Source organism: Anser anser, assembly GCF_964211835.1.
Source record: "Anser anser genome assembly, chromosome: 1".
Classification (NCBI taxonomy): Eukaryota; Metazoa; Chordata; class Aves; order Anseriformes; family Anatidae; genus Anser; species Anser anser.
Genome location: NC_139720.1, coordinates 104555124 through 104577755, shown reverse-complemented (window position 1 = coordinate 104577755; position 22632 = coordinate 104555124). Strand labels below are relative to the sequence as shown.

At 42.1% G+C, this 22632-nt stretch overlaps 1 protein-coding gene across 4 annotated transcripts; it reads right to left on the bottom strand.

Moving 5' to 3' along the window:
* LOC310892204 (gamma-aminobutyric acid receptor-associated protein-like 1) lies at nt 1-22632 on the bottom strand. Of its 4 annotated transcripts, none has more exons than XM_083819631.1 (6): nt 21924-22312; nt 21244-21388; nt 18629-18707; nt 17499-17617; nt 16313-16374; nt 1-16039 (listed from the first exon to the last, which is right to left on the bottom strand). In XM_083819631.1, the coding sequence occupies exons 1-6, from the start codon at nt 22043-22045 to the stop codon at nt 16009-16011; spliced, it is 558 nt and encodes a 185-aa protein (XP_083675757.1). In that variant the 5' UTR covers nt 22046-22312; the 3' UTR covers nt 1-16008. The 4 variants fall into 4 exon arrangements, with proteins under 4 accessions (XP_083675757.1, XP_083675756.1, XP_083675758.1 ...); XM_083819630.1 differs by having other exon boundaries at nt 1-16022; nt 21924-22104; XM_083819632.1 differs by having other exon boundaries at nt 1-16022; nt 22003-22073.

Here is a 22632-nt window from a genome sequence, read left to right as displayed (position 1 = left end):
GGGCTGCATAATTTATTCCAAGACATTTCTGTACAGTCAGCTTCCATCCATAGTTTAATAATAAAGCAAATAATTTTACAAGGAATTCTGACAAAATCCACTTAAGTACATATTCTACTACTTTTTTACAGGATTCAGACAATTCTAGGCACTTTCACAGATCATAAGGCTCTTGCATTACTACACCATAACATTAGTATCATTACAATATAAATTATTTCATAAATAGAATTCATATTACTATTTCTACACCTTGAAGCTGTGATAGGAACTGTATAAGACTTTATAAAAGTGGCTTTAGAAGTATGTGTTTTTTATAAGGTGCTTTCTGCATTAACTTCAATGAGGCCGTGTTTCCCCAAGAATCTCTTGTCTACAAAATTTTCTGTATAGGAGTGCTGGTAAAAGCAGCAGCAAACTGTTTTGTTTCATGTTGTGAAATCTGAAATGTGTTGCTCTGCCAGAGAGCTTGTTTGGGGTTAGTTTGACAGGTGTGTAAAGTGAGTGAGTCCTTCTTTCTGTTCAGAAGTCTTCCTTTTGCTGCAAAATGAGAATGTTGTAGGGGTGATATCTGTAGCCTTTCATAGGACCTTTCATAGGCTTGCAAGGTGAGACTTTTGTTGAAGAGCTCTAGGTCAGAATTTATATAGTAAGTACTGCTTTTAATTAAACATTATCAGTTAAATCAGAAGAGAATGTCTCTGTCCTGGACTCACCGCTCATGGCCTTTTCCCTGGGATCTACTTACCAAAAATGAGGTGTGAGATATTGTTTGTTCCCCCACAGGATTTCAGAAAGCTGCTAGCATTTCCTTTTCCCCATAAAGAAATCAGTGTCACCAAGATTTAGAGGTTTCAGGGGTGGCAACACATTATTGCTCAGAGTACACTCTGTGAGGTGTAAACGGAGAGAAATGGTGAATCTCTGCAGAGTGCCATGGGGGAAATGTGGGGATCATCACATTGTCGATGATGACATGCGGGGTACTGTTACCAAGTAGTCCACCCACCATCCAAAGCAGCAAAGCGAGGAGGTGAGTATAGAACCATAAAACCATTGAATCATTCAGTTCGGAAAAGACCTCTAAGGTCATCTAGCCCAGCTTTTAACCTAGTACTAAAGTCCACCACTAAACCATGCTACTAAGTTCTAAATCTACACGTTTCTTACGAAGACCTCCAGAGATGGTGACTCAGCCACTTCCCTGAATGGAATGGTTGGCAACACCATCGACCTTAGTGTCTGCTGTAGAAAATGAAGACATGCATACTATCGGAATGTGCAATGCATCGTGTAGAGCTGGGAGCTTAGTCGCTGTTGAAGAGTTAAGGGAACACATAACAGGAAACATAACTAGATTTCTTTATGTCAAAGGAGTATTTGTTTAAAACGGAAATCCTTGTTTCAGGATACCTGGAGCTTTCCTTAGACAGACTGTATACTTCCTTTGAGTGACTGGGAGTCTAGAAACTTCTCCAAAGTCCCAGGTCTACATACATCAATCAGGAAAGTGTCACTGATATGGTCTTTGTCCTGCTTCTTATTTTTCTCCTTTGTCACCACTTTGTCTTCCCCAGCTCCCAGTACCATGTCCATAAATTCTTCCTTTTGACGGTCTTTACCCTCTGTGCCTACTAGCCCCCATTTCCAGGGCTATGAAGCAATCCTGGGATGTATTATGTAGTGCAAACTACAGCAGCAATGACAACTCTTGGGCTCTCTCTTTGGAGAATATTAACTGCAAGTGCTTTTTTCTCTGCTGTATACAGATTTCTGTGAAGGAGCAGAGCCTGGTATAGCTCTCCCATCTGCTCCTTGCATGCTGAATCCCTATAAACTCCAAGACAGCTAGGTCTACCTAGAGAAGCAAGCAATGTACCATTTCTTAATGTGCCTTTTGTAGCAGAATATAAAAGTTATATTTGATTCCTGATTCCAATTTCAGATTTCAAATGAAACAGGATTGCATAGGACACCAAGCTGCTTTCAGAACAGAAGACCCTTGTTCCTTTGGCTATACGTAAGCACTAGCTCATATTTGTGAACAAAGGCTTTCTAAGGCAAGCCCCACAATAAGCACAGAAAATCACGCTACTGAGACTAAGGCTGAGGGATACAACATACCTAAGAAAAAAATCCTACAGCAGTTGTAGCCTCTCTGCTTTTCAAAATGTTCATCTCCGTCAGCTTGGGAAAATTTAAAAAATTTCAGCAGGCATTTCAGCATTTTTCCAGATTTTTGTACCTTACAGTACAGAATAAACAGCATCTTTGGCCCTACTCCACACTCTGCAAGTTACTCTCCAATCAGAGAGCCCTTCTGTGACTGTGCTTATCATATAAATACAAAAGGAGTTTACTTTAAAAATATAATCAATTCAAAAGTAATTAATAAACATTTTGCAATGTTACTTCTTTGTGCTCACTGGTTTTCTTTAATAGCTATTTGTTTTGACTTACAGAAACTAATACAGCATGTGAGAGATATAGTAAAGGTGGTTCAAATACCTTCTGATAAATACTGTTGTTTTCCATATTTCTCCCCAGTAGAACATAAAGAAAACCAGGCAGGACTCTGGGCATGTAAATGCCTCTCATCTGGGTGTTGTTGCAGCCTCTTAGGAGCACTCTACTGTTTAATATGTATGACAACACCTCATGAATATACCAGTCTTTTCTCAAAACATGAAATTTCTTACCCGTTTTCCCTGTAGAGCCTGAGGAATGAAAGGAATGGGTCTGAGTTACTTGTGCCTTTACCACACTTTAGCACTTGTGTCTTTACCACAACTATTAGATCCACAAATTATACTGACAGCACTGTAGGGGTGGGAAATTACTTGGGCTCTGGAAGGAAAACCAATGTTTATACATTCTAAGACAAAAATAAATATTTTGGCACAGTCTTGTTGTAAAGGCATTGTGCACTGCTGAGCTGCTTCACTGGGCATCAGAGGGATGGGGACGGGGAAAGAACATGTTGCATTCACAGAGTCACAATCACAGAATCATCTAGGTTGGAAGAGACCTTCAACATCACTGAGTCCAACCTCTGACCTAACACTAACAAGTCCTCCAGAAATTCAGAAACAGAATGTGACCATCAGTCCCCAGTTCTTCAGGAAGCACAGAGATCAAATGCATTTTAAGAAGGCATTGGTGTGATAAAGATGATGTTATATTAAGAAAAGGTGCTAATGCAGGGGAGGGTGGTCACGAAAGAAAATCTACAAAAGTATAGTTCTGTTTTTGAAAGTGGTTACCTGGGTATTGTTAAAATGTGTTATCACAGACATCAAGATGAGAAACTAGTCCATGACCTACTTGTTTTTTTTTTTTTTTTCCAATTTTGTTAGACTGACACCTAAACCCTGATTTTTTAAATATACATATTTTTTTAATTTTGACAAATACACATACAAGCACTATGCCACCTGATGATCTCTCCTAATGACTTGGTTTGTGGAAACCTTATTAGCTTTCTGTTCTAGAAAGCCAGGCATATGTTAAAAGCCTAAAAGGGGCTGAATTTTTCTTACAAAAGCATATAATTTGAAGCAGTCCTGCTGTGTATTTAGTGTCACGAAACAAAACCCTGGAGGGGAAAAAAAAAAAGTGTGGAAAATCCAACTCTTTGGTAAAGATTTGTAGCTGTAGTCCACTTAATTTGACAGTATTTGTCACAAAGCCAGAAAAGAATTTTGCACTGTGATCTGACTTCTTTGGATGGCCTGGATAATTAAAGCTGTGCAGACATCTTCACTGAAGGCGTAGTTGCTTGGAAATGTAGGGGGGAAGCTCTCAGGAGCTGTTAACAGCCATCTGTTAATAATCTGATATAGTGTTCAATAGGAGTTTGAGGGCTGCAAACACCCTGACGTGGGGACATGTGTCACACCTAGCCAAGCAGATCATGTCTAATGCTTTGCTGGCCAATAAGACCTGTCATAAAATATCAGTGCACCCAGATCATTTTTTAACACCTAGTTCCCAGCCTGCTTTCTAAATCTTGCACCATTTCCCTGCTGACAGCACAAAAGCAGAGGCATCAGACTTGCTTTTTATTCTTTTAAATTGGCTGTCATAGAGTGGGATCTATCCAGTCTAAAATCCAATATTGATTACTTCTCAACAGCATTTTCCAGTCTGATATATGATGATGGCTGAAATGGGAAGTGAAATATGAATGGAGTTCGGCACCATCCAATATGCTAAAGTATTTGTGATGGGGACTTGCACACTACCACCATAAACCTTTCTAGGGTTCATTTTGACCTCCCACTAAGAAAAAAAAAAATCACCTTTGGACAGAAACAGATTTTTTTTTTCTTGGACACAAAAAGCTTCAATTTTTCCAACATTTTAGGTATCAAAAGTGTGGAATATCCACTTATTCCAATACTCAGCAATATTTTGGAGTGGAATTTTCAACTTGATTTTCATCTAAGAACTTATGAGAGTGCTATTTTTTTTTTCCAGCTATTTTGGAAAGTAAAAGAAAATATCATATGCATAAAATATTCCTTGCTTATCGGCTTCCTACAGGAGTAGATGTGAACGAGCAGCATTCTGCCAGACCTAACAGTTCTTAGCACTTTGGACCTTTAAAATGTTGCTCGCTCGCCAACAGCAATTAACTAACGGCAAATGATTTATTTGAAATAAACCTTCCCTTCAATTAAACATAACATTTCTTCAGACTTCTATCTTGGTGTTTTAAATTAATGTATATTTTACTTTCATTTTTCTTCATCAGGTCAGAAAAACGCTAAAATCATTCCTTTTTTTTTTTTTTTTTTAATTTCTCCTTGACTGGTATATTGTTGTTTGTCTTCAAATCTTCTACACAGGTAGGTCAGACCAGCTAATTAATTCTGTTGTTCTGGTTCTGTTTGCAAATAATAATGAAATTAGGTAATTATGAAATCTACTAGTATCTCTTTGTACAAAAGATAAATTGAATAATATTTAGTAATAATGCACAGGTTTGGCTGAAGCAGCTCCCAAGTATTTTAATGCAAATGTTTTTGACTAAGTTAAAAAAGTGTTACAGTCAACAGGAAAACAAAAATTGCTTAGAACTGTCTTTAGCACAAATAAAACTTTATTTTATTTTATTTTATTTTATTTTATTTTATTTTATTTTATTTTATTTTTTAAAAATTACATGTTCTTTTGCTGGAGTAGGAGAGACACTTTAAGCTGGTGCTTGCAGACAAGCCAAGATATCAATGTCAGTTGCCTCTGTGCAACTCTACCAATCTCAGTGCCACGAATGTAGTTTAGAGCAGAATCTTGTCTCTGCTTTCTAATGCAGTCTGCTAACATGAAATTATTCAGTAGTGTCAGTGAAAGCAGAATCAAGCATTCAAAATTTTCTTTCACTCTAAGTCCTTTATGTCTCTTTTGATGCTTTTCCCTTCCATTTCAAGGCTCTTTGTTACTTCCCTTTCCAGGGGAGTTTATTAGTTACTGTCCTTGCCACCCTAGCTCTCTGTGCTGACATGCCGGTGAGCAATGCTGATGTGATGCTCTTTGCATGGCAGAAGTTGGAAAGACGATGGACATTTACAAAACGAAAAGTGGATTGGAAAGGAGCAAACCCACATTTTTTTTCCCTTCCTTCTGGGAAATAATAAGAGTGGTCTTTAATGGGGTTAAAAGGTCAAAAGACTGCATGAAAGAAAGGAATAACATTTGAAGTCTTTTTTTTTTTTTTTAATATATCACTGCTGTTAACTTACAGAGCATCACATGTAGCACACATGTACCTTCAAATATATATGCAGAGACAGACAGCCATGCACCTAGCTGTCCTATGAGAGGATACAATGCTCTTTCTGGACTGAATGGGAAAAAAGATGTCTCAGACATCTGTCCAGATTCTCCAGCAAACACTGCAGTGCAGAATTCCAGCAGCAGAAAGACACAGCAGGGACTAATGCTTTAGTACCAAACAGCCTCACACTTGTTTTTCCTACAGTTATGATAGACCAGTACAAAAGTCAGCATGCAGGGCTGGACAAAAGAGCGTCTTGCTCTTTACATTGGGAGGCTATATTAATTTGACTCATGCTTTTGGTAGTTTCAACAAACAGAGCTTTTGTGAAGTCTACCTGAAAGGATAAGGATATTCTCCTTCATATTGTAAACCCCTGAAGAGTCAAGTTTTGGCTATAGCCTCTGGACTTCATACCTGTTTATCCTACTGATGTTGGTGTCTTGGGTCCTGCACTAACATGACTAAATCTGTCCAGTAGGATGACTTTTCAATGCCTTTTCTACATTTTGGAGATTCACAACTCCTTCACACCATCAGGCAGACAAATAAATACCTTACGTAAACAGTGGCTGTTTGAGTAATTTGACTGAAACAAAAGTTTGTAAAAGAAAATACTTTTAACAGTTATCTGAAAACCAGGATAGCTAGGAGGTTTCTGTTTCACTTGCCCTGGGTTAGACTAGTTCACCTTGTGTATACTTTTTATGAGGTTTCTAAATCATTTGAATCCTTTTGCAAATTTTACGAAGCATCTCCATAATAGAATAGAAGAACAGACACTAAATACTTGTAAATTGCCAAAAAGTCTGACAAAATGCAAATGACAAGAAGAAAATGCACTTTTTTTTTTTCCCCCAGGCTTGCGCTGTGATTTGTTATTTTGTTCGAGAGAAAGAAGGCACTGATAAATGTATCAAAGAGCTTTGAATAGAGCTGTTGCTCAAAGACAATTCTGCAGTGTTTTCTTGGCAGTATGTCAGAAGAGGAGCTACCTTCTTGTTGCTGGTTCTGGCAAAGAAATCAGAGCTTTTCCAGTCTGCAAATGGCAGAACACCAAAATGTTATGTGGCTGTGTTGGCAAATATAATGAGGAGTTTCTTTCATTAATGAAAGATAATACGGATATACAAAATCCATGTTTCAAATTTTCTGTCTGGTGGATATAATCCTGTTACTAGAAGTGCTAGAGATGAGGGGAATAAGGCTTTTTTTGTTGTTTGTTTTCTTCTTCTTCTTTTTCTTTTTCTTTTTTTCTTTTTTACTGACTTTGCTTCTAATTTGTTGTGTGGCCATAAAGCAAGACAGTTCACATCTCTGTGCCTCTGTTTCCTCATCTGCAGGTTGGAGACAATAAGTACTACCTTTCTGGGCTGTTGTGAGGCTGAATAGATCAGTATTTTTTTAATGACTATCATATGAAACATGCCAAATAAATCCAAAATAATGAAAAGTAAATATGATCAGACCCATCACTGCTCCTTTTCTGTTTTATGTCCCTTGGAGCAAATTAAATGTGCATGAGACCTGAAATATTCCAATGTTACCTCTGAACAACCACAGTAAAATTGAAAAATATTTATTTCAGATTCTAATTGAATTAGCATCATTACATAATTTTCACTTACATTCTTAAGTAATGCATTTGCCTGCTATATTCAGCTTGATCTCTCCTAAATAGAACCACAGACCAGTGCAGGTTGGAAGGGACCTTGAAAGATCATCAGGCTCAGGCTTTTGTGGGAAAAGGGAGCCTAGATGAGGTTATCTAGCACCCCTTCCACAAGAATATTGAAAGCTCCCTCTGATGGGAATTCTAGCTCATCCCTGAGGAAGTTATTACAATGGCTGATTATTCTCATTGTAAAGAAATATATATATATATTATTTCTTATATCGAGACAAAACCTCTCGTGGTGCAGCTTGTAACCGTTTTCTCCTCTGTGAAGAGAGAGCCTCTATCCTCTTTTAGGCACCCTTAGTGCCTAAAGTACTGGAATACCGTGATGAGGTCCCCGCTAAGCCTTCTCTCCAGGGTGAGAAGCCTTCTCTTGGCTCTATCACCCTTCATATCTGCATGGTGATTGACTGTACATGGTGATTGACTCCTTTGACTATATGATTATTTTGCTCATGGGCCAAGAATACCTCTTAAGAAAAAGAGGGACCACGCCTGTGACAACTATTTACTTCCTCACCCTGCCACAACGTTTGTGTGTGATGCCAGGGAGCTTGGCTGTAGTAATGACTATGCACGAAAGAACTAGATGGAGAGAGAGGCAGTTAAATAACCACAGCTTCACCAGATGCTCAGCTTTGCAAATGAGCTCTATGTGCAATTGTCATTCTACTACTAGTTCCAGCAATCTGAATGCACAAGTACCTGTTGGAGCCACCATACACCTGATCTAGAAGAACATTTTTTCTGCAATACATTTCCTATTAGTTTAAGCCATCTATATCTTTTCACTCCTTCACTGGAGCCATTCTTTTATTCCAGTGCTGCACTTCCCACACAGTTCTGCCAGTTTCACTCATATCCTGCAGCCCTTCCACTAGTCTCCTCCCACACCTTGCTCTGCAAGGCTACCACCGCCATCTGCTCTTCACAAACTGCCAATACTCTAGTTTTGCCTCCATCCTATTCTCCCAGTCCACTCCAGTCCCTATCAGAAGGGTCCTGCTTTTCCAGACGCTATTTTTCATCTTCATTTGAAAATGATAGAGGAAAGAGGGACCACTATTTCACCTCTGAAGTACAGCTGTAGGTAGTGGGCTCCTCTCCTCCAAGGTTTCCTGTGACCTGGCACTCCATAGAAAAGAGGCAGGTGTTTAGTAGCTGTAGATTGCAGGTATCTTCTGATCACTCCAGGTTCCTTTCTCACTCCTTTTGCCCATGTAAATTGTCCTGTAACCACCTGAAGCCCATGACTGTATATTACTCTGTGCATTTCTTCCATCCTATGTTTTCCTGCTGATTTCCACTTCTTTATGGCCTATTTTGCCACATGAGTGTTGGCTCCAGTTGCACTGAATGCACTTTATTGCACGGGGTATATTTTTCCGTCATCCTAAGGGCTGGATGAAAGCCTGTGAGCACAGCTGTGTGGTAAGTTTTGCTGTATTTCTTTCTCAGTTGTCCAGATGTGCTATACTCCAGGCACGTAAAGTGTCACATTCTGTGTGTGTGTCCATCTTCTTTTTTCTTTCATTTCTGCAATGTTTTCCATATGTGCTGTCTGTGTGGGGAGCTGAACTATATCCTGTGTGTAGCATATATCACTGTCTCCATTACATCCCTTCTGCTTACCTAGCACTACAGCTGGATATGCTGGACTGGTATTGTTTTGCATATCTGCTGTGATATGGCCTGGCGTAGGAAGCATATGTTTTTTGTTGGTGTATTATGGGAATGTATGTAAATTCACTATGGTGTGGGATACAACTAAAGACATGCCAGGGTTTTAAAATGGTAATGTTTGTACTGTGGCCAGTGTAGCATGTGAAGATACATGCGTATTTGATGCAGTGTGAGGCATGGTGGAAGAGGTGCATATGTGTATTTCCAGCACGAGGTGCAGGATGTAGCCTATGCTTCTGCATATGTGGTCAAAGTGGTGTTTGATGTGTTCATGGATGTGTATTTCTTATGAGAATGATGTGCAATCCATTTGTCTATTTGATGTGATGAATTTTCATCCTTTCTCCTCTTCCCCCATTTCCCACTACCCTGCTCACTGCATATTTGGCAGCAAAGTGTCTTCTAACTCCAGGTAATGGAGGTGGATGCTGCTGGATGAGAACAAATCTCAGCCTTCTGTCACCTCCTGTGAGACAGAAGGCAGCCGGACAGGCAATGACATCAAAGGGTGAGGTGTGCTTTCTGTTCCTGCAAACCCTGCTGCACTCTCAGGGGAAAAAGGGCAGTTGCTAGTGGAGGAATAAGAGGATGTTGGAAGAGAGAAGTGGCAGAATCAGTCTCTGCTACAAACTAAACAAAAAGTAAAGGGTTTACTTCATGGAAGAGAACTCTGCTTGGACGAGGATATATACCATCAACTGCTTCAACTGCTGATCTCCCTGACATGTTAGGAGACACTCTCAAATCCCCCAGGCAGCTGTCACCCTCTTGCAGACCATTTGTGCTTCTAGACTGCTCTCTCTGTCAGCATCTCTGTCACTGGCATTGATGGTGCTGAGCAGTGGCAGAAGAGCTCATATCAGGGAGAGAAAAGCCAGATTTCCAGCAGGAAGGAGGCAGGCTGTAGATTTGGTGGCAGCTGTGAGACTTGCCATGTACAGGTTGTACGTGCTGTGAACACTGAACGGGGATGCTTTCACCCAAAAGTTACTTTCTCTGCAAGCACCACGGATTTACATTCCAGTGGATGTAAATGTCAGTACCTAAAGGTACAGTGCTACATGGACGACTATTCCAAAGATGTCAAATAGCAAACTAGCAAAGACAAGGAGGAATGCTGACCAAAAATATCTTATGAATTTGCTCAAGAGAAGTTAGGCACACCAAGGAGTGAGAGAATGTCCTGCAATAGGTAACATGGACCACTACCTCCTGAAAGCTCTCCAGGTTCCCTAGTGGGGTGTGGACGCTGCAGAAGACTGCTCAGATGGTTAGAGAGGATTTGTCGATGAACAACAGAACAAGGTCCTAGGCCCTGACAAAGACTTCTTCTAAGCTGTGCAAGATAAAAATAAAAAGTTTACAGGAGATGAATCAGATCAATTTTTCCTTCAGCTACTAATCCAGTGCATTCCACCTTAATACAGTTCTAGCAATGCCTTCATTTGAAAATGAGAATCTTAATGTTCTCCTGCTGTTTTCATATATCACTATTTACAGCACTTCTTAACAGCCCAAACAAAAAGACAATATCCAAATGACGTTGGCCAGACTGCAAAATCAGGGAGAATCACACCCTTACTTCACAAAAAGATACTGCAAAATCCAGCTTTTTCAGGAGAACGTTAACTAATTCCTGTAACACAGGTATAGCCAGGAATAAGCTATGCTCATGCAGGCTTCCAGGAACACAAATACCATGGGACTTGAAACATCCTCCTAAACATTGGCAGCGTAGGCTGGGGCAGTCGCTGTTCATGGTCTCTGAGACTGGGTCAGTCCCACAAGTGCCCTGGCAGCAATGAGCTCTCTAGTCACGCTCTGTGGCACATCCTGGGGGAGTGTTTGATTGTCAGAGGCTGAGTGACAGGAGTGAGCTGAAGTTTCTCCCTCTGGTAGTTTTATTTCAGTGTTTCTTTCATCTTGGACATGATTGTTTTATGGGAATGAAAATATGAGTATTTAATGTAATTTGGGACCTGTTACATTAGTCCAAATCTGCTTCATGGTGGTGTTGTGACGCCCTAATTCCCAAGGTCATCTTTTTCCTTAGATACTCTCTGATCTTCTCTGTCCCAAGAGAATGTTTTCTTTATAAAGAATCATCAAGATCACTGGAGAGAGGATCCCAGCTGCAGTGACAGTGACCTATGCAGTGCATGAATTACTCAAGCTCTCTTAACCAGCTGAGCCCTTAGTTTCCACCAGGCCTTGCTCAAATCCAATTTTTATAACCTTATTGGCATGACACAGGAGAATAAAGGTGACAACCTTTGAGCATAGGCTAACATTTCAGATATGAATCAGTTATACCATATTCAGCAAGTGTGCTATTCCTTTCATGAATGGCACTGACACAAACATGCAAGCAGCATGGCAGACAAGCATCATTGATATACCATTTTCCTAGGAAAAGGGTGAGAGAGGGAGTGGGAGAGGTCTGGTTTGTCAGATACAACTCCTTAGTGGTTTTCTACTTCAGCCAGCAGAGAACATCATAATCTAAAGAGTAAAACATGGACTACATTTGAAGCTAAAATTCAAGGCTGAAAACTGCAACTATTTTGAATGATTTCAGTGGGTAGTATAAGCGTTTAGCGGATCTTTGTCTAGCTGGAGTCACAGCACCATTATGCTATACAGAGGGGACTTGTTTTAGTCACGGTGGTGTTTATAAGCACAGAAGCTCTGCTAAGGGTAGGCTCTGCGTTTACATGGTGCAGGATGAATTACTGTCTCTGATAGACCTCTACAAACAGCAAAACCTCTGGCAGTGGCTTTACCTTTTACGCAGTGGGGAAGAAAATATCCTCTTGGGCCTAATAAATTTTGTTCCTGTGAGTTTCAGTGTTACAGTTCTTGACTTTGGTGCTTATAGGAACTTTCTCGCCCACTCCGTGTGCAGCCTGCAGAAGCCATGGACTGCAAGGCAAAAGCTGAAGGTTGCTCCTTGTCAGCATTGGCACAGCTCTGGGTCTGGTTGGGATGGAATTAATTTTCTTCATAGTAGCTTGTATGGTGCTGTATGTTAGATTCGTGACCAAAACAGTGCTGATAACACATCCATGTTTTAGCTACTGCTAAACAGTATTTGTACAGTGTCAAGGATTTCTGTTTCTCACTCTGTCCTCCCATTGAACAGATTGGAGGTGTGCAAGAGGTTGGGAGGGGACACAGTCAGGCAGGTGACCTGAACTGACCACAGAGATATTCCATAATGTGTAACATCATGCTCAGCAATAAACAGGGAGACGAGGGGTTTTAGGTCAGTTAGACATCTTCTGCTTGGGAACTGTCTGGGTGTCCATCTACCCATGGGAAGTGGTGAGTGATTAACTTTGCATCTCTTATTTTGTTTTCTCTTTCCTCTTTCACTTCTTCACTTATTAAATAATTTTTATCTCAACCCATAAGTTTTTCATGCTTTTCATCTTCCCCCATCCCACTGGAGGTGGTGATGGCGAAGTGAGGGACCAACACTGTGGTGCTTAGCTGCCTACCATGGTTAACCTATAACAAGTACTTTGGCTCCATCCTGGCTAGCAGTACCTGCACAAACCCACATTTGTGATGCCACAGCGGGACAGGCATGCTCCAGAGCCCAGCTTGGCCTGGCCCCACAGCCTGGAAGGATGGGTGAGGTGGGGGAAGCTGCGTGATTTTCATCATTGCCTTGTGTTCTGCATGTGCCCAACCTGGAGTGGCTGTGCTAAGAGCAGACAGCACCTGCTGGGCTTGCCCACTCCCATCAGGGCTCTTTTCCTCTCAGCATACAATTATCCATAAGGGTATGCCCAGAGAGGTCGTGTAGTCTGCCTCCCTGGAGATATTCAAAAACTGTCTGGTCATGGTCCTGGGCAGACAGCTTTAGGTGGCCCTAGGGTTGGACCAGATGACCCCCCAAGTTCTCTTCTAACCTCAGGTATTCTGTGATACCATGGTTCTGTGAAGCCCAGATCTACTGCCATTGCAGGCCTACCTCTCAGTGAATTCTACATTTCCTTGTCCCTTCTTTTCCCAAGAGATGGGGAGCATACTCTCTATAGCGGACTGGGCTTACGCTGCCAGGTGCTGAGCTGCCTGCCTGGCCCTCCCTCGTGCCCTCTGCCTTTGCCCAGGAGCCCCACCTCAGCCCAAGATGTCATGGGGCCGCGAGGAATGGTGGTGCCCCAAAGGACCAGGAGCCAGAGGGAGCGTACAGCCAGCACAGGGCAGGGCCTGTCCTACAGCTCCCTGTGGGGGGGCACGGGGCAGGCCCAGGAATGGTGGCCAGGCCCAGTCACCAGCCTAGACCACAAGGCTCATCACAGTGGTGAGGTGGGCCCAGAGTCCAGATGGAAAGCCCATCCACAGGTCAGGGTCAGGACCAAGTCCAGTGATGGCTGGGCAGGGAAAAAATAGCAGTGAGAAGTTCTGACAAAGCTGCCCTAGTTGGACAGGCCCTTTATTTACAAGAATACATGCGGGGAGAAATACTACAGCCACCTGTTTTGGACCAAATCTGTGGTTTTCAAATGCATCTTTATTGATTGGCTGATTTAGCTCAAGTAATATGAACTTTATTTTACAAGAATCTGCAGCTAACCAACTCAAAAGGAAATTACCATAATTACCTTGTACAATATTGGACTAGCGCGCAAAAACAGAAGTAAATGCCACAATCCAGTTAAAAGAAACGTAAAATAACTAAATTAATGTGTAAACTCTAAATGCAGCAAACAGCTGAGATTAGTCCCATACTTATCACTTATAAACCCATCAGTGAGAGGGTAGAGGTCTGAACAATTTAAAAAAAACACCTCAGATTCCAATTGATTTCTCCCAAGTGTGCCTAAGCATGGGTTAGTTTGAGACAATACACAACCATGTGCTTAGCAGCACATGTGAGTGAGTGGGACAGTGGCAGAGAGATGTACACCATCTGCCCCCATCTTGTCTCTCACCCTAAAAAGCCTTCTGGGTTTGTTCTCTGCTTTAGAACATTCAGAACTTCCTAAAACAAGAAACTGATGTGGATTTGCACTCAAAGGATGTGAAAAGAGTCTGACCATTGGAAGAAAGCGGGCCAGTAAGACAGGACTGAACACTGCAGGCAGAAACTGGTTATCTAAGCTGGCAGTAGGTACAACTCATCCAGACACATTTATTCCAGATGAACACATGATGGAACAGCAAACCTGAACTTCTGGATGAAAAAACAGGTAGAAACCCACCTACTTCATCTTTTGTCCCCCCATTCTCTGTCTGTCCAGTCTGACTACCCTGCCTAGATCCTTTGCACTTCCTCCCTTCTCTGCCATTCATCTGCTACTTTCCATAACACACAGTCAGTGACTCTCCTGCCCTACCATACCGCCTCCTTGACCTTCACACAGTTCTGTCAGTGACTCCCGCTTCACACTCCCAGCCTGCTTTCTGCCATGTACAACTCAGTGGAACAAGTCAAAAAAGCCTGAAACCTGATTTCCTGTTTCCCATAATCCGAGAAGCGCTCATCTTGACCTCTCAATTCTGAGGAACAGAGACCTGGGATTTAACTTCTTCATGTATATATAGTAAACACTCTTGATTTATTTTGGACTCCAACTGTCTTCTTCATCTATCTTGTCTTTTCCTCCATCCTGGTCCCTCCCCTAAATCTAGGAATGTTTACAGTAATTCAGGTCCAGTTCTCTGACTTTAGGTAAAACCCCAGAACCTTCCTGAACGTCAGCTCACTCTGCAAACCCCAGCCCCTCATCAGAGTTATGGCAGTTATGGGAAAATCTGCTGTTTGTGCCACCAGGAAGAAACTGCTTTGGCATGACAGCATAAGGCTTACACAGGACAGAATCTATCTGGTACCTTTCTAAGAACAACACTGGCTTAAAGTAATTAAATAAAAAATCTACAGAGAATCTTTTCCCCTTCATGTCTAAAAGCACCTCTCTTGTGTCAGAGTGGCACTGCTGTCCAATCACAAAAAGCCAGCAAAAGACACACGGGAGGGACTGATTTCTTCTGCTTGTGCAAGTGGTGCAAGATCTGTACAGGGATGAGACATGGAAGGGAAGGCTAAGCCCAAAGGACTTCTGCTATCTTCAAATCTGCAGCAGACTGGTACAAGAACAACACTGATGGCTAATTTTCTGCGTTCACCAATAACAAGACCATTAGTAATTAATCACCTTAATGCATTGCAAAGGAGAATAGTTAGATAGCAAGAAAAGCTCTCTCACTTGTAGGTTAGCTGGGAACTGGTACAAGCTATCTAAGCAGCCTCCAGGATCCACCTACATGAATTTCACTAAGAACAAGTTGGAAGAACAGTCATGTTTGGTATACTCAGCCCTGTCTCAGAGCTGGAGTGGGCTAGTTGTTCTCATGAGGTCCTTTCTAGCCCTATGCTTGTAAGTTTAGCAGTTGGCTTCCCTGAAAAGAACAAAAGGGTTGTTTCATTTTTTTTTTTGTCCAGCACTTGCAATTAAAGCAATAAAGGAAAAAAAAAATCCTTCCTTTTTCCCCCATCCCCTCAATCTTTATGTCTCACAGCTGAGGAGTTCCCAACCCTCAAGAATTATCCTTTCTAAAACTGCTGAAATGACAGAAAATGCAGTAGTCTTGTAATGCTTCACAGGTAGCATCTGGAGTGAGGACTGTCAGCAGAAGACAGCCTTGTATGGGCAGGATGAAATATTTCACAGCTTGCTGAATGCTCATAGGAGTGTGGTCTGTGCCATGGGTAAGGTGTGACACGGTCAGTGTACGATGCATGTTCCAGGCATGCCTTCCTCATCCAATGAAAGGGTTACACATGAATGGCCATTTCCGTCCTGTGCAGTCACTCTCCAGGAGCTCCACTGGTTTGTCTAGCAGCCTCCAGTCCTGGCTAACAGCTTCCAGCTGTGGCAACAGAAGAACTACAAACAGCGGAGTCTCCCCACTCCTCAACCCAGCACTCCTTGCTAGCCTATCAGTTCACCCTTTCATTCACTGTACCCTTAACCTCCCTCCCCTCAATTAAAAAATGATGGTTATAATTAATGCATGGAAGGTGATAGCATTTGTGCATGTATTACACTTCCAGTTCTCTTCCCCTCTTCTCAAGCATTGTCCTTCCTCCTCTCCAACCCCCCCCCCCAATCAGTTCCATCAGTCCATCTCGCCTGCATGCCTGGGGGGCTGACGCTCACTTGCCATAGACGCTCTCATCACTGTAGGCCACATAGAGAAAATAGTCCTCCTCGTGGTTATCCTGCAAGGGAAGAAAGGGAGAAAGTAACAAACCATAGCCCTGTAACTCACTACATGTGAAAAAGCCCACCAGGAGATCACTGTAACAAGAAGGGCTAATCCACTACATCAGAATGTGTGGAACAATGCTCCCTGGCCACAGCTCTGCCTCTAAATGCAGACATGTCACATTTCTGGACACACCGGATTTACTAGAAAAGCCACAGCCAGAGCATCGTGAAAACACGCAACAGGAACAGCCCTGACTGTTGCAGACTGTGCAGCAGAATGTCAGCACCTGTACGGCCTTAAGGTCAGGGGGAGTGACTTGGAGGGCTTTAACATGTCAAAAATAATCTCTGCATACTTTGGTGTTTGATAAATGTGGTTACATTCGTCATTTTTCAGAACACCTTAACAAGCCGCTGTCCTGTTTTATATATGGACAGTAAAACAGATGTTAAGTGATTCCATGGACACAAAAAGTCTGCAGGATGCCAGAAACAGAGTCCAGATCTCAGCTCTGGACAGTTAGACATACTTTCATCCTCCATGTCCAGATCTGTGTGTGCTAATCTTATATTATCTTCATTAGTTTATATACACATTGTCCAGTCATTGTTAAAAAGCATCTGGTCAAATAAGGCTTGCAGCAACAAATTGGAGCTCTCATACTAAAACACACCAGCACAGTCAATGGAGAAATCAAGGAGAAATCAGCTAAGATTGGCTAAGAGGAAATTTCTTTTGTATAAACAGGAAAGATAGTGCTTATGTTCTGTTTCCTGCTCCCGACACTCGTGCATCTGAAATACAGGTAAATGGTTTGTTTCAATAGCTTGTTAAAGTAGTAGGACCAAACATATAACTGCTGGGGAAACTATTCACCACCTGATAAAACATCACTTTCAACTAGCAAACAATTAATTACAATTACTAGGCTCCCTGGACTCCTCCTTATAATCGCAGAACATAATTTTCCTGAAGAGATGAAGGATTATAGCCCAGGCCAAGGGCTTCCATGTTCAGGGATCTGTGGCCAAGCTGCACCTACTGTCAGCTGAGTGGTGCACAGTTGAACTTCAGTGAGGATATGCGTTCTTCTGGACACTCCAACAAGAGGAGAAAGAGATGGGCCAGGCTTACCTCATACAGCTGGCCCATGGTAGCACTGGTGGGGGGGATGGTATTATTGACAAAGAAGAACAGCGCATCCTCTGGCCTCAGGTGGATTCGCTTTCGGATTAAGAAGTAGAACTGCCCAACTGAAGAGGAACAGAGGAGAACATCTTAGATGCAGAAAGACCTTCATTTTTTTATTTTTTTAATTTATTTGTTTTATTCTTTTTTGCTTTATTTTATCCTAAACATGGTTGTTTTCTTTTGGGAAAGAAGCCGTGGAAATCACATACTATATGTAAAAAAATAAGGAAAAACGGCCAATGGGGAAAAGCAAGTAGGAACTTCATGACTGCAACCACATTAGCAGCCATCCTACTCAGTGCTGGCAAATTCTCTATGCCATCTTAGGCCATTACATCCTCTATATCCACACCTCACCTACTATGGTAGGAAATGCTCTACTGCAGGGATTGGTGAAAAGACATTTAACTTGCTTAACCTTTGAATCCTATACATCAATAACACCTTGGAGAATTTTGCCAGAGTGTAAATATATTTATAATTCCTGAAAATAAATTCCTTATTTGCTTTAGCTATTTTCCACAAGAAAGTATTCTGCAATCAATTTTATACTGTAAGGGAAAAAAAAAAGCTGTTTCTTTAACTCATTCATGTTCTCAAATGAAAACAAAAACATACTATATGTCCATGACCACTCAGAAAAGGAACTTTGTGGCCATGACTCCAACCACGGTGGTGGAAAACTATGACACTCTTTCAGTAACTTGTCTCTTCCTGCAACAAGGATACAGCCTCTGGCAACCTGAGCTGCAGCTAAGTCATCATTGATCGATACTTATGCTACTGCCTATGACACACAATCCAGTCATTTTCATCATAGCTAGAAGTCAGCAGTAACACGTGCATATTAGTTAAGTTAATGGTACACCTCAGACATCTCAGACAATTCTGCATGCTGGTAATCCAGACTGCAAAATGCATAAATATAATGAGTATAGCTAAGTAAACTGGGGTAATGATAAGATGCTTAGCTCAGCCTGCCTGGATATTTTTAGGTGATGGTCGTATGAAAAAAAAGCACTTCTAAAACCTTCTCACTGAAAATCAGAAAGAAAGGAGGTAGACTTTATTACCTGTGAGGTCAGAAGGTACAAGATACTTCCTTTTGTCTAGGTCAGGTACTCTGGCTTTTGGTGCTTTTTCTACAATTACCTGGAGAGACAGAAAGCAAGAGACAAGCCACGGCTATCATAAAAGGAAATGGACGAAAAAAGCATCAGTGTGAAGAGATATTACCCTTTTAGAGAGCTGGTGCTAGCAGACCTTTAAAAATTTCTTTAATCTATAACAAATAGACAACATTAAACAATAGACAGCTGAGAAGAAGACTGCAAATCACTGACAAATAGCTGTGCTGGGAACCTGGGATGTAGCAGTAAGCACAATGAGTGTGCTTACAAAAAAAAAAAAAAAGAGAGAGAGACTGGAATAGGCATAAAAATAAACTACAATAACCAAAAAAAAAAAAAATCAGGTCACCTTGAAGGTCCCAATGCAGGTTAATTTTGTATGAAGGAACTACCAGGAGGCCAATACATGAACACAAGTAAATTGAACTGTTTCCAGGTTACATTTCTAAACTGCCTGGCACAAAATCAGCCCTAGTCCCAGTAGTCCCATATCCTACTTTCCAAGTTCACCCATACTGAATGCTCTAGAACGAAGCACAGAATTAAAGAGAAACTGCAGCTTACTGTGGAAGGTTGTGTTTTTTTTTGGCAGGGGGGAAGAGGGGAAGGAGCTGTTAATCCCCAATTCTTCATGTAGTTAACTTCTATCCTGAAACTCATATCTCTTATTAAGATAATTATTTTCCCTACTTGATATAGTTATGTACATTTCCTTATTCATATAAATAAATAATAAATATAAAACCGGGTACCATGTGGATCTACTGAGACCTTTGACACAAAATACTAATCCTTATTATATGACATAGAAAAGCGTAAGTTCAGCAGCTTTAAGGTCAAAGAGGCAAAGAGATCTTCTGCTACATAAAAATATTTGTTATGAGAGCTAGGCAAAATGTTTACCTCTGAAGTGGGAAGAATTCCAAAGTGACCTGACCTTCTTCCATGAAAAGGCTCAAAAATCTTTCCAGAGTTTGGAGGTATGTTTGCATGGAAATACCGTGCATGTGTGGAAAAGAAGTGCAGGCACTGCCAGGTTTTTTTTGCACATATTTCTAAACAAGTATAGATATATTACATGATTCAATCTATATGGTTTGCTGTTCTGCAGAAGCCATTTTGACCATCTAAACAAGAAGCTGAATTTCCTAAACTTTCTAAACTTTTTCATTTCACTATACCCCATGATTGAACATAATCCATATGAGACACTGTGGGACTAATTTCTAAGGCCTCCTGCTCCCATAGCCCTTTGGCAACCATAATCAGCAGGTATGTCTGCTGTACAATAGCTGAACTGCTGTGGACTAAGACTTCTTTAGAAGCAAAATGGTGCCACATCAGCAAGACACTATGTCAGAGAAAAAAACATAGTGATCAGCTTGGTGTATTAGCCTGGAAAAAGTGCCATGCCAGCCAAACTCTCCTCCAGAGACGCAAGTGAATATCTGCAAAGCATGTCACACAGAAGGGATGCTGGCTTGGACTTCTCTTCACTGTGCTCCATTTGGATGCTGCCAGCACAGCCAAAAAACCCTGAAAGTTCTAGGTTTATTTTTGAAATAGAAGTGCAGTAATCTCTGCTAGTTCAAGAACTTCAAGCACCTCAGTACAAGGCAATTGAGCTCTTTTAAGTTTGTGGTAAGAGATGCATTTCCATACAAGAGGCAATTGATAAGTATTGTGAAGGGTAGCCAGTTCCACAGCCTTGCTGCACAGGTGCAGGCTGAGCAGCAACAGCACTTTGCCTATTTTCTTACCCTCAAATCCTACAAGGCAATATCTAATAGAATAAATTGCAGTGGAGAAAAACTTTTAGTTCTTGCCTCTGATTTCAAAAAGAGACAAGCAGAACTTCTAGGCAGTAGCAGTGATATGACCACACTGACTCAAAAGGATGGCATGTAGCTTGGTCGCTAGATAATAAGGAAAAGAAGATGGGGGTACCTCAAGTTATGCCATGCTTGAGGATGAGGTGAAAGTGTTGGGGCTTCTAAACCACTAAGAAGGATTCAAATCAAATCACCACTGAGCTTGAGAGCGATCTCCCTCTTGTGAAGAGCAGGAAAAGAATGGATGTGTTTTGATAGATTATCAACTGTAGTCAATGTGCCTAATAACCCAAATATCTCTTCTGAAGGTTTCTTCACACACACTGACAAACCTACAAAGAAAATCCAAATGGCAGATACAGATTATCTCCTTATCTGTTATTGCTGGGTGGTGACTGTGGAAATGTGGGACTGTGCCAACATTATAATCTCAGCAAAATGCTGTGATGTATCAGGGCACTGCAGCGTAAGCAGCCAAAAGGACATCATCTTCAAGGATCGTGCTGTTGGGAAGGGCAGAGGTGGAAGTGATGCAAAGAATGTTGTCTGCTGCATTCATTTGTTCCATGGGCAGCTCTGACAACAAGCTTCCCCTAGCAATCCACATCTGGGCCTCTCCATGAGGTGTCTGCACTCCTCCTCAGCTCCTTAACTTAGCTCACCTTACTATTTTGGTCCTGACTTTCTCCATAAAGCTTTGCAGATGGCCCTCTATATAGATCTTACCTCTTGCCAGACAGGGTCTGGTCCTAGGCTCCCCACACAGCTCTTCCAGACACATCTATCATGATCTCCTGCATTATCTGCCGTGCTGATCCTCAGTTTACAGTTTGTCTTACTCCTGACCTGCAGAGCCCTCTGTGGTCCTTGTCTCAAAAAACAGAACGGCATGTACTTAATCACTGACTCGATGCATGATTAACCTGCCATGCTATGCCAGGGGCCCCCAAAACAGATGGGCAAAATGCACCCAAATTCCGACTTCCAAAAACTTCTGAAAAAATAGTTGTGGGCCACTCCCAAGATGAAAAAGGGTCTTGACCTCTGGAATAACTGCTCCCCCTTGCCCTTAGACTTACAGGGAAGTCTCACTTCACTTGCACACTGTACCCCTGGGCAGTAAATCTAGGACAGACCTCTCCAGTGGGGATGGAGAGAAAGAACATTTGCAAAATGTTTATTAAAAGAGGACCAAAAAAAAAATCACAACTAATCTTGCTATTTTTGCTTTGCGATTATTAATAGTAATTATAAAGCCAGGAGTTTTCCACCAGCATTCCAAAGAGACCTATGGACCAGTTTAGCTAGAAGATGACCTTGTTTTCCAAGTGACCTTTTTTCCACAGTTTATTAAAGAGGAGGGCAGAAAGACTAAGAAGGACCATTTACTACCATTTTTTTCTCACCTGGGAAGGAAAAGGACAGAGCAAAACCACACTGAAGTGCCAAGCCAAACGCCAGAAAATAAAAATAAAAGCGAAGCACCTGCTGAGACGGGTGTACATCTTGTTTTCTGCATCTCGCTCATTGTTCTCCTCCATTTTCAGAGCGAGTGGTAAGCTCCTTCCCCACCCCCAGCCCCACGCACACAGCCTGCCATAAAAAGATGAAGGGCGATCTCGCCGCCCAGCCACTGCGGATGCCTGACAAAAGGGGGTACGGCACCCCAGCACCCCCACCCACCATCACGGCCCCCGACATACGATAACCTAACAGCTACCGGTCCGCGATAAAGAAAAACGCGGTCTGGAATTAATATCGGAACATCGCGGTAGCCATCATCTTTACTAATCCCGTTTTTTTTTTTTTTTTCCCCCTTTTTTTTTTTTCCCCCTTAAAAAGAAGCACAGCGGCGGGCGGGGGGGGATGGCGAGGGCTGCAGGGCGAGCCCGGCACACTCACGGGGACTCTGTCGGGGTATTTCTTCCGGATTTTCTCCCCTTCTTTTTTCCTGTACTCGAACGGGTGGTCCTCCTTGTACTGGAACTTCATGCTGCGGCGCTGCCGGGGCCCGCCGTGCCCTCCCGACGGCTGCTGCTCGCTCCGCGAACCCCCAAAAACGCCCCCGGCGCCGCAGCCCCGAGCCGAGCCGAGCCGAGCCGAGCTGCGGGAGGA

Coding starts and splice junctions, on each gene's coding strand:
- LOC310892204 (XM_083819630.1), bottom strand. CDS start 22,045: ATGAGCGAGATGCAGAAAACAAGATGTACACCCGTCTCAGCAGGTGCT. Junction 21,389..21,923: donor TCTGTCCTTTTCCTTCCCAG/GTGAGAAAAAAA, acceptor CTGTTTTTTGAG/ACAAGGACCACAGAGGGCTC. Junction 16,375..17,498: donor CCATGGGCCAGCTGTATGAG/GTAAGCCTGGCC, acceptor CTTCCCTTGCAG/GATAACCACGAGGAGGACTA.